General features: G+C 37.1%; 1 protein-coding gene across 1 annotated transcript; it reads left to right on the top strand.

Moving 5' to 3' along the window:
- Positions 1 to 37: 37 nt before the first annotated feature.
- Positions 38 to 11,383, top strand: LOC124156157 (minor histocompatibility antigen H13). The gene is made up of 8 exons (XM_046530515.1): positions 38 to 307; positions 1,070 to 1,168; positions 3,383 to 3,465; positions 7,404 to 7,602; positions 8,546 to 8,729; positions 8,965 to 9,085; positions 9,668 to 9,856; positions 11,110 to 11,383. Exons 1-8 carry the CDS (start codon positions 122 to 124, stop codon positions 11,180 to 11,182), a joined length of 1,134 nt encoding a protein of 377 aa, XP_046386471.1. The 5' UTR covers positions 38 to 121; the 3' UTR covers positions 11,183 to 11,383.
- Positions 11,384 to 12,358: the final 975 nt, after the last annotated feature.

Below are 12,358 nucleotides of genomic sequence, written 5' to 3'. Positions count from 1 at the left end.
GAAATTTTCGTGATTTGCGTGCGCAGCTGTTAGAGCTTTTATCTGTTTTCGTCCTTTTCGCCACATACCAAGAAACAGACGACAAACGATCTAAATCCACCGTGATCGCCGATCTGAAATCATGGCAGAAACTAATCCGTCGTCAGCTAGCGAAAGTTTTAGTGATGAAAATGCTGCGAATGCAACTGCTAGAATCCCCGCAACAGTTGAAGGAATGGCTGTGGCGTATGGAAGTTTGGTTATAATGGCTCTATTGCCTATATTCTTTGGTAGTTACCGGTCTGTGAAGCACCATAAGGAGCAAAAGGTAACACGTAACGTACCCACTATTGATACTGCAGTTTCCTGTGACGTGTCTCGAAATTTTGTTCCCTTGTTTTTCTTAATTATCTTGCGTATTTTAATGCAATGTGTTAGATTTCTCTTTTATATGCACTATAGCTTGTGAATCTATTATGTACATTGGATTCATCGAAGTCTGTCTTTATTCTGTTACTGCACTCGCTCAATGCTTATGAAAAACCTTTGGTGGGTTTTAACTTATTGTCCTGGTTAGTGCAATAGTTGATTGGAAAGTAATGAAAAGAGGGATTATCAGACAGTGTACGCAAGTGCAAAGAATTGAATATTCTTAGATTACACTTAGTTGTAGTAACTTAACTTAGGAATTGCTACCGAACATAGGATAGATGAGCCGTTATTCCTTTCATCTCTTCCCTCCACCCCTTATTTTTCGTGGTGATGATTTTTTAAATATTTTGTCAATGAAGTAGTTGTATTAATATCCGTCCCGGTCGCCTGATAGGCCTCCCAGATGATAATTTAGTCTTCTCTTATTATTTGATTTAACCTCTTTCCATCCACCAAACCAAGTTTCAATGCTCTTTAATATCTCAAACTAGAGTCTTTGTTTCGTGTTCGATTCCTGGTCCCGGGGAATTTTTTCTCGTGGCAATTCTAGTATATTTCACTGCCGTTCACGCGGCAAGGTTAGAAATAGTCTTTGTGTTTAAGAAAATCCTATCTGCCATATCAGTTGAAAATATAAATATATGCTTCTCGATTCTAGGAATCTGGAGAAATACCAGACACCATGTCTCATAAGGATGCAGCCATGTTTCCATTGATAGCTAGTGCAGCTCTATTTGGACTATACTGTTTCTTCCAGGTAAATTTAGAACATTTCAAATGCCTGCATTGTAAATAATCTTGTTTACTAAACTTTAGGCCATAAGTGTTTCATTTAAATGTACAAGGAAGAAAAAATACTCTTTGCCATATTGAGCTGCAGTCGCTTTTGAAATAAGTTGGTGTGACGTTGACTAAGATCTCTTTTTCAGCAAGATTCAGCTCATTGAATGATGCGGCATGTGATTTTTAAGTAGATATTGTTGATGTTTTTTGGATGCATGTCTTCACTGTGGATTGTCATGCAGATATTTCTCTTCTAAAGCATCCTCTTTCATGGGGAACAATGGAAGTAATTTGGCATCATCATGAGAGTCAAAGCAGTTGAAACTTCAGATAAGGATGTGGTTCGATATGACCTTTACTGAGCATTCATGCAGTATTTTTATCCATGACTCACGAGGACATTCATTTGTATCTCACACTTAAGTTGAATAAGTTTTACCTCTTGATATTAAATTTACCATTCAAATTTTGCTGTATGTTTTTGTTGGTATTCATTAACTGTAATTTACTATGCGTAATGGTGCCATGATCATCGTATCTCTTATATATTCTAAAACTATTGTACTACCTTACAAAACCAAATCTGAATAGAGAAGTTTGAATGGTGAATTTTTTTCTATCCTTTGTTTTAACAGCTGTAGTATATTCACTTATTACTCCTTAATTTATTAGGTGTACAACTAAGCTCTCACTGTTTTTTTACATGAAAACACTACTTAATTGTGAAAAAAGGTCATAAATGAATCATTCAAAGTATTGTGCATTGCTAGCTACAACTTTTGCCTATCATTGTGGCAGAGCTCGAATATTGTAACGATAAAATTGTTCATCTTATGAGACTATCCACGAATCAGGAAATTTTTTGATGTCTTCATATTAGCGCAACTGCTGATGAGGCAGATTATGAGCCATTGAAAAGAATAAGTCATAATCTGACAGCGCAATATCTGGGGAATGTAGCGGGTGGGTAAGCACTTCTCATTTGAGCATTTTGAGGAAGGTTTTAACGGATATGGCAGCATGAGGTTTAGTGTTCTCATGCTGTAAAATCACTTTTTCGAATCATAAGGAACTGAAGTTCCTTGCTTTTGCATAAAACGGCTTGGCGGGGAACTCTTAATGCCCAAGCAAGCTATCCTTGAGTTTGACATGGATCTTCATGCCTCCAATTCAGCGTCTTCGAAGGTTTATTGTCTATGTTTTATCCCTCGTTTCCCTCACTTCAAAGATGGTCATTTCAATTTACCATCTTTTCTTTCATTGAAATGACCATCTTTGAAGCGAGGGAACCAATCACGGCACATTGTTTCACTTTGAGCGGCATCCTCATAAATGTTTTGGAGCTCTAGATGTGCTTTAGTCACTGTTTTCTTCAGGTAAAAGAAGAAAATAAATACTTCCCGCGAATGACGTTTACCCAGCACAAACTCAGCCATATTCACGCAATAATTACGATATGATACCATAACAAACTCACTATTGTCGTATAGTGGTTTGTTTGCCAATTGTCAAAGCTTGGTTCATGACGTTTCCAGTATGTCGAAATCGACCACCAATCACTTCCAGAGTCATGTGTTAAAAACAGCTGGAACTTAGTGGCGGACCTAAAAAGTAGATTTTTTGCTTATATTTGCCTGCGGTTATTTATCCATCTTACATTTACCTGCACACTGTTCAATGATTGTAGTCATTGCAATAATGCACCTTCCTATTTTAGCTAAAAAAAATGCCCTGTGTACAAATGTGAAAGATTTTATGTGAAAGCTCTGAATTCAGATATTTAAATTATGTATTTTCATATGCTGTATTACTTGTAGATTCAACCATTACATAAAGAATACTTTAGATTGCTCACGGCATGGTATAATTGGGTAACTGTAAAATCATTAGTTAGGAATCAGGAGTGTGTAGATTCTGCCACCAAATATGCTTGTTATATTTGTTTGGTAGCAGTGCAATCAAATTTAGTGGCAGCAATTAGCCTTGGTGTGCTGTGAATAGCTCTTAGAATGTAACACACGAGATTCATATTGCTTTGTTGATCTTCTATCCCATTCCCCAGGATTAGTATTGGTGGTACATCTCTCCTACTAGCATATGAAGATTGTTTATGTTATTTCTTGTTGGAAGTATGAAGAGACATGTGTTTTATATGTATCTCAATTGCCTTTATCCTCTACTTTTTCAGGTTTTTTCCAAAGCACACATCAACCTGCTTCTTACTGGTTACTTCTTCTTTCTTGGGATTCTTGCTTTATCACATCTTTTAAGGTATGTATGCAAATGAGAATGTTCACGCCAAACTAAAATCTTACTCAATGAGCCATACTCTCATAAGTTTTGATTCAAAAAATACAAAAGTTGCTACCAGTTTTTCATGAAGAAGTGGGTGGCATCATTTGAGTTATGGTTCATTTACTCACTCAAGAAGAATCTTTGAAAGAATCTCTATTAAGAGTGTGAACAATGAAATATCCACACATGGCTCATGCACAAAACCGAGTAGTGACTAGGATGTGGTGTGAGTTGGTGACATCAAATTAATCACTGAAGGGTTGAGAGAGTCAATTGTTTGCTGTGAATAGCTAGAGCATTAGGGCATGTAACGATAGACGGAAGAACATGTGTATCTATTTTTGTCACAATCAAAAATTGTGTCAAATTGGTGAGGGATACCATTGTATTATTGCCCAATGAAATTATTTTTTACTTGACAACAATCTACAGGGACCTGAATAGTGGTAAATGTGTGGGACACATGTGTATATATCATACCCAGAGTGGGTTCAAAATCTCAAATTTATATCTAACTTAATTAATTTTAGTGCAAATGAAAGTAAATTTGTATTCTTAAAAAGAGTAAAAGAATATTTGCTGGGAATCACATCAAAAACTCATGCACTTGATGTATTAATAGATGCTGGTGAATTCAAAGATTAGATGCACAGTCAATTATATTTCCTATTTCTTTGGGAGACCATTTGTGTTAGTGTCACTAAATCTATACATATCTCTGATACCATGCAAAATCATCTGGATGAGTATGAATATTCGGTATCAGAATGGTAACTGAGTGTACAAGCCGGAAAATGCATGCATCAAGACGTCCAACAGTCGGTGATGGACATCAACTCTTCTATGGAAAAATAGCAAAATGCCTAACAATAAAATATCTCAGCATATTATTAGGTAAAAGTCTCACTTGGGCCGGCCACATCAAATCCATGACTGAAAAATGTCAGGGAATTTATGCCACTCTTTTTCCGCTGATGAAATCAACATCTCCATTGGCCCTGAAGACGCAATTACTTCTCTACAATTCATCAATAAAACCACTGTTGATTTACGCCTCTCCAGTATGGCTGCATGCCACCCCCACTCATCTGAAATATATTCAAATACAGTCGGATCCGGATTTAACGTCTTCGCATTTAACGTTTTTCCGCATTCAGCGTTTATTTTTTGGGGTCCCGATTCATTCCCTATTAGAACAATGTAAAAATAATCCGCATTTAGTGTTTCCGCATTTATTGTCGTAAAAAATTTTCCCGCACAAGATTTTTTGCCCGATTTAACGTTTTTCATGACGGTTCATTCAAAAGATTATCCAAATCTTCGAATTTCTGCTCGTCAACCAGAAGAGTCCCATAAAAGTTTACCAAGAGTCAATAGAGTCTACCGGGGAACGCTTCTTCAACTGCTTTCTTCCGCGAGTGCAGCGCTGGGACCTTCAACTCGCAAGGTAGGTGATTTGTCTTCTCGTAATATTCGCTCCCCTTCTGATCCAGACACCAGGCACTTTTTGTGTCAGATGCGATCTAATGGAGCTAAGTCATCCCTTAATATCCTCTAACTACCATATCCTTCACTTCTTGAACTTGACTTCGATGATACGGGACCACTGATGACACGAGTTATTCTCAGAGGGCCGCTACAATGACGGTTTTCTCATAATGCTTTCACTTGATGGCTTATGCCCCTTTCAACTCTACTCTCCACGGGAAGTCCATTGTTAGCCCAATATTTTTACAGTCGGCTACTTTCTCTTTTAAAAAGAGGAGGCCCATTATCAGTTGCGCAGTTCACTACATGATTCTTTCTATAATCCATTCCAAGGTCAGTTTCCATGGAGGAACAGCGAAAGAACCGAGGAAGCGTTTCCCCTGTCATGATCGTCAGTGAGAGCATTCTTTCCCTACGGAACAACATTGTTTTACATCGTAATTTAGATATCCCGGAGCCCATTTACCGACGTGCGGTTGGTTGACATCGCTGTCGATTCAAAGATATTTATCTGGGGCTATTATATGTCAAAAGAGAATGACAATTGGAGTTTTGACGAACTATCACGGCCCATAACTCTAAATAAATCGCTCATGCTGGAAAAAAATCACCGCATAATCACGGTAAAAAAGATAAAAATACGAAAATCCCTTGGTGGTTGACTTCGACATCATAACTCAGACGAAGTTGCCAAACTCCAGAGGCACTGACAATTTGTCAGATGAAATCCAGTTCTGTTGAAGATGAAACCTTTTCACTAAACAGAGTTTAGCTAATCGCTATTCAAGGTCTAACCAAATTTTATTAAAAGCTGCCGAGTCAAGGTCAGGTGATCAGCGCACCGCATAAGCAACTTCTCCCGGCTCCATTCGACCTCCATGAGGCCGCGGATATATAACCACGAATCTGGTGTTATCGTCGAGTTGAATCACCATCGACTTGTAGGCATACCAGAATTAAGATTCTCCTTTTTTGGACGACCTCGAAATCCAAAATGTGCGCACAGGAGGCTTTTTAAAGGCTCATTAATCCCTCATTTTGCCGAGGCAACAGAAAATGTTGTTGCCAAAATCCCAGAAAACCTCCCTTGTACTAGATATTTGGTAGTTTAGATTTCGGGATTAGCGATCTTCTGCTGTCTCTTTATTTCACTCATCTTTATTAATGCAATGGTTTTTCGAGTACCCACTTACACCTTTTCTTATTATATTAGAAATGCTAGAGTCACCTACATGTCACTTTTACATAAAAAATTTTAAAGTTTCATCGAGACCTCTGAAATATGCATAAAAGTGGAATCACTAATGTCCATAATAATATTCCGTGTGGGAATGCTTTTAAGTTGATGTATATTATAATTTTCTTAAAATATTTCATTAAAACAACCTTCATCCTTTCATTACTTATTTTTACTATCCATTTTTTTAGCTGATTCCTGAAAAGTATTATCCAACCTTCATTGGGCAGAGAACATTTAATCAATGAATTTTTGTTGCATGCAGCACCTTTCAGTTACTTAAAATAATATTTTTTAATTCATAAAAAGCTATTCCAATCATTACATACCCTAAAACCTGAAAGAAATGGCAAGTCCTCATTTAGTGTTTTAAATTTTGTCCCCCCTGAAAAACCTTAAATCAAGATTCTACTGTATGCGAAAATCAGATAGTTAGGAAATTATTAGGAGCTCCCTGATTTATCAGCAATAAGCAAATTCGTAATTATGTATCTCAAAATCACGCCCATATTAGTTTCCCTAAGAGCACTCTGATAAAATTCCAATATTCCTTTACCAAAACTAACAATAAATTATTAATGAATCTTTGGAACAATACTCTTCCTTCAAAAGCAAAACAGACAACCCCTAAATGTGCCCTAATCCCTTCCCATATTCCCTTTCCCACCTAACCCTTGCAATATGTACCTGGACTGAAAATTCTAGTAAGAAGTCAACTATGGAAACTAACCCCATTTGAGAAATGCTGAGAATACAGCTGATTGGCTAGGAGCTCAGAGATTGGCTATAAAAGAAAATTCTGATTGGCTTGGCTATACATATCTGGCAGGAGAATTAGAATGTTTGCTATCAACATTTGAGCTTGGTATTGTGGCATTTTATTTATTAAATTGGAGTGTGATTCTTCTCTACAAATTATATTTCAAGGTTGTAAATGCAGCATCAGATGTTAAAGACGTATCCACTACTATCACAAATAATTCACTAATTCTCCAAGTTGCATATTGTGTGGGTTACTATTATGAGTCTGGTGTGAGAAGCCTGAAGCCAATTTAGGAATCCACATTAACCCATGCGTGTGCACCATCCACAGTTCCAAAATTACAAAAAATTGAAAATTTTTAGTGTTCTAAATAAATTTAAATTTTTTTATTAAAAAAAATTTCATACCATTTTTGTTGGTTTTTAGTCCTGTCATCTCTTCACTGGTGCCTGCGGCGATTCCCAACGTCCCGTATCGCATCCACTTTGCCCAGTTAGACAGGGGAGAAGAGTCGGGGAGGGAGCATGGAGAGGGGCGGGAGATCATAAGCTACTGCTTCACTTCCCACGATGTGGTTTGCCTGGCATGCTGCACTTTGGTCGGGGCATGGTACCTCATGGAAAAGGTGAGCTGTGCATGCGTCTCCTCTTCTCTGTTGCAGCTGTGATTTAAACTCTCAAAATAAATTATCTACTTATTCATTGTGCTTTTCTTGTTTAATGGTCGTCATGGTGGAACTCAGTGGAGTTGTATAGTGATGATAATGGTAATCCTTTGTTGATTGGCTAGAAATTGTCTTAAGTTTATATTAAATAATAAAGTTTTGCCAATGGACAAGCAGGAAATATGTAGTTATAATGGCATACAAAATTGAGAACAATACATAGGTAAATTACAAAAGTAGAGTATTGAATGAATAAATTTTCTATTTAGAATCCATGAAATTTTATTCACAAGAGTTTGCTGGTCTTTTAGAGGTATTTGTTCTTGTGTAGAAAAATTTTAAACAAGGGAACTCATTTGCGATCATTAGGGCCTGATTTTATTGGGGTTTATCTGGTGTAGTTAAGTAATATCTGTAATCAATAAGAATTGAAATGTGATGTTTTTCTGTGTGGTCTGGAAGGGACATTGAAATTATCAGATTTTAGCTGAGAAAAATAAATTGTTAACAAATTTATGGAAGAAAATTATGTCACAATGTGAGTAGCGAGTAAAGAGTGGGTTTAATTTTAGCAAGGATAACATGTCATCATGCACATAAATGCCATATTCTTTTGTACTGGCTGTATCTAAGGGAAGAAACTTTTGCTGAAACTTTTTAATACTTCTTGAATGGAGTTTTAGTAGGGGACCATACTGGTGTTCACTACTCAAGCGTCAGTGTAACTACAGCCTTGCAGATTAATGTGTGTATCCCCATCACCAAAATTACCAATAATTTACTCTAAGTCTTCTGTCTAGTCATCTAATCTTAATAGTATGATGTCCTATTCATTGCTGTTGATTAGTGCTGAAATTTGTGCTTTACTATATTTTTCTCACTCATCCTATTATCTCTCTTACAGCACTGGATTGCCAACAATCTGCTGGGAATAGCATTTGCAATCAATGGAGTGGAATTGCTGCATCTTAACAACATGGTCACTGGCTGTATCCTCCTCTGTGGCCTCTTTTTCTATGACATCTTTTGGGTGTTTGGAACCAATGTTATGGTCACTGTGGCCAAGGCCTTTGAGGCCCCAATCAAACGTAAGCATAGCAAAATTCCTAGTGGATATGCAGGGAGGAGCAACTTCACTTCCTTTTTTGAAAATGAGACTCATTCAATGGATCAAATTTTTATTGTTTTTTAAATAATGGTTCACATATAAAGTTTTGTTTCCTAGATTTTATATTACCACTTTACTATTTTGTGAGACATACTTAATTTTCTAATGGATATAGAGCCATAAGGTAATACCAGTCCATCAAATCTTTTTTCCAGTGGTTTTCCCTCAAGATCTCCTGGAGCGAGGTTTGGAAGCCAATAACTTTGCCATGCTAGGACTTGGTGACGTTGTTATCCCAGGAATATTTATTGCTCTGCTCTTGCGGTTCGATCACAGGTAATTGTTGTCTGTCAATTTGCTGATACCAGGTGCTTTCTACAATCTTGTACTTGAGACCTGTCTTCTCTTGTACTGTGATAATTAATTCTTTTGGTGCCAGCCTATTTTTCCTGGTGTGCTGAAGAATCCCAGGACCTTTTTACAAATTTGTAGGTTTGCTCTTAAAAATTTATATAAAACCTATCATGCATTTTCAGAAACTATTTTTTTCATTTACTCTCAATACCTATGGGTATGTTAAAGCATGAAAGATACTAAAAAATAATTCAAAAGCTACATGAAGCACAAAAAATATAAGGCATGAGTGTAAAAAAACCCAGCTGATTGATCAGCTATTGGTACTTTTCGTACATACCCCCTGAGCCGATGGATCGGCCCTGTGGCAATATAAGGGTTGACTTGTTGTTATGTGGAAAATGTTCTCCTTTACTATAAAATTTTGTTGCCTTGAAATCATTTCCTACGTTGGGATTAAATAGTCATAGCTTCTAGAACTTAAAAGTGAATGGCCCTTGATGAAAGGTTTATCTTCAGAAAAAATGTGTAACCTAACTTTCTCTCTGATTGGTCTCCTTCTAGCCTGAAGAGGAACTCCAATATATACTTCTACGTTACATTTGCTGCCTACCTTCTTGGTTTACTACTCACCATTTTCATGATGCACATCTCGAAGCATGCTCAACCTGCCCTTCTCTACTTGGTACCATCATGCATCGGTACACCACTAATTGTTGCCCTTATTAGAGGGGATGTGAAGGCCATGTTTCAGTAAGTAGAGTATGAGTATTGTTATTCACTATTGTGTTTGTGTATTGTAATGCATTAATCTTCATCTGTATTCAGAAAGAATGTTTTATACAGTGAATGTGATGCTTTTGCTAAAGCAATCCACATGCAACATACATGTGTGTAAGACACAGTCTGCAGGTTGTCTATTTAAAAACAATGGAAGATACCTCTTCCTTTCTAAAGCACTTATTTCGCCCACAATGCATACCTCATCTGACCATCTCCCCAATCGGAACCAGACTGCCCTCCCCTCTCCCTGTCCATCTCCCGTCATTTGTCGCTCCCCTCTCCAGCTGTGCCTCATTCCACTTTACCTCTGTCTCCTCATTCACACACACTCTCTGGCTCTACGTCTTGGTGCCATACTATGCATCACCCCATCAACTGCCGATTTTAGTGTTACAGCTCGGCCACTTTGACCACTGAGTAATACACTGTTGAGTCATACACTGGAACCCCGTTCCTCCTCTGCTATTCTCTCCTTCAAATCATGGTTCCATCTTCTATTCATTAATCAACTTCATCTGTTCGTTTGTTTGGTCTGGATGAAATTTCGTAATAAAAATCAATCCTATATTCTGATATCCAGTCAAGCTGTAATTTAGCATACTTATTCTGGAAGACATTTTGTGAATCAGTCAATAAAATCATCACTTATAAGGGGAACCCATTTTAGTGACTATAGGATATACCAAGATTCACATTACAAGTGATTGGTAGAGTAACGTCAAAAGGCCTTTGATTAGCTTATAAAAAAAGTGAATACAGTGAGGTCTAGAAGTATCCGCTTGGTATTACAAGGTATCTCTATTCTGAGTGGTGCAGTAGAGCAGTTGCCTTGTAAGTAAACGTGGATCACTCATTTTACCAGTGACAGCAGAAATATTAACTCTGAAACAGTTGTTCGGTAGTTATTTTGCCACCCATCAAACATTTAGTCGTCATGAACAAATGCATGTAGCTGCACTGATAAAATCACCTGGTACTACCCAATTGCGATCAAGTGTAGCCTTGGGAAACAACGAACAAATTCACTTGGAGGTCCGTTTCTTGCATACTTTCCACTTACTGATAGTTGGCATTTTTTAAAGAACAATTTCTCAGGTGGTACTAATGAAAAAAACATGTTAATGATGAGACACTGGTACTATACATGCCTTAGTGATAGTATTAGTTTTCTCCTTTTCCAGGGAGGTCATGAGTTGCATTCTAAATTTATTTCTTGTGTGCAGGTATGAAGACCATCCAACAGAAGAGGAGGAAGTGCCCGCTGAGAGTAATTCCAAAAGCAAGAAGGATGAATGAGTGTTGGGACTAAATGCTACATTAATGTAAATTAAAGGAAACAGACTCATATGCGGCCAACATTGCAGCATTCCCTCCCCTTCACACGTGCGCACAGACTTCTTTCCCCCTGGTGATTAGGCCCAGTCAGTCATCTGCCGACAGTGACACATTTTCAACATTTGCCTTATTCAATTTTTTTTCTCCACCGAAAATTACCATCCTCATGCCAAAAAAGGCATCAAGTGTTGTTATATTCACTCTTCTCCACTCTCTTCATCAAACTGTTTTGAGTATTACGTGTGACTTTAACAGGGTTATGTGCATTTAATTTTTTTATTGTGCCCAGACTTTTCTTTTGTGTCATTATTTTAACTTTTTTTATATTTTACAATACAATAAAATTATTCTGTTGATTTTTTTTCTTTTGTCTTTAAGATTTATTATTAGATGATAATACTTTGGATTTTAAATTCTGTATTGTACATGGAGCATAATTATTATCAATTCCATGCAAGTTACTGTGCTGTTTTTCAATTATGGGACCCAAAAGCTCTTCAGTTTGCGAATCAGTGTTTGGAAGTCCTTGTGTGTTGTGGGTGCTTAAGTTACCTGGCAAACATGATTATGATTTTTAAAATAATCCTCCCACTCATTTATTGGCTGTAGTGTTGGAGAAAAATTTAATTCCACTGTAGAGCCTCCACAAAACAAAATGGGACCATGAAGTTGGTAGCTTTGTTGTTAGGCGATTCTATATACAGAGGTGATGTGTGGGTTGCATTTTTCTCAGGATGATCAAAAGGTTCATGTGAATTGAAAACATATCTCACATGTGTAGTTGCTGAAGTGTACCCATGGCCGTATATTTTTAAAGGAGAAACTTCAACCTCAGTATTGGAGAAAACTTTTCATGAGGTTTCATGCATATTTTTGCTATCAGGCATTTCTTGTACTATTTTTCTCTGTCGGTCAGAAATTCTGATCTGAGGATACGAGGAGTAATGCAAGGCACTCCAACCCAAGGGAATTCCCTCTTCCTATATGGACAAATACCTTGAAATATCAAAATCTGATAGAATTGACGCATTCAGTCTTTCCTAGAAAGCATGAAAATGAAACTTGCCCCTTGTGAAAATTATTGAGGAATATTGAGCTTTACTAATTCACTATTAACGTTGTGATATTCCATTATAA

The sequence above is a fragment of the Ischnura elegans genome, chromosome 1 (assembly GCF_921293095.1).
Source record: "Ischnura elegans chromosome 1, ioIscEleg1.1, whole genome shotgun sequence".
NCBI lineage: Eukaryota > Metazoa > Arthropoda > Insecta > Odonata > Coenagrionidae > Ischnura > Ischnura elegans.
Note: the sequence above shows the minus strand (reverse complement) of the source record. Positions and strands in the feature narration are given on the sequence as shown.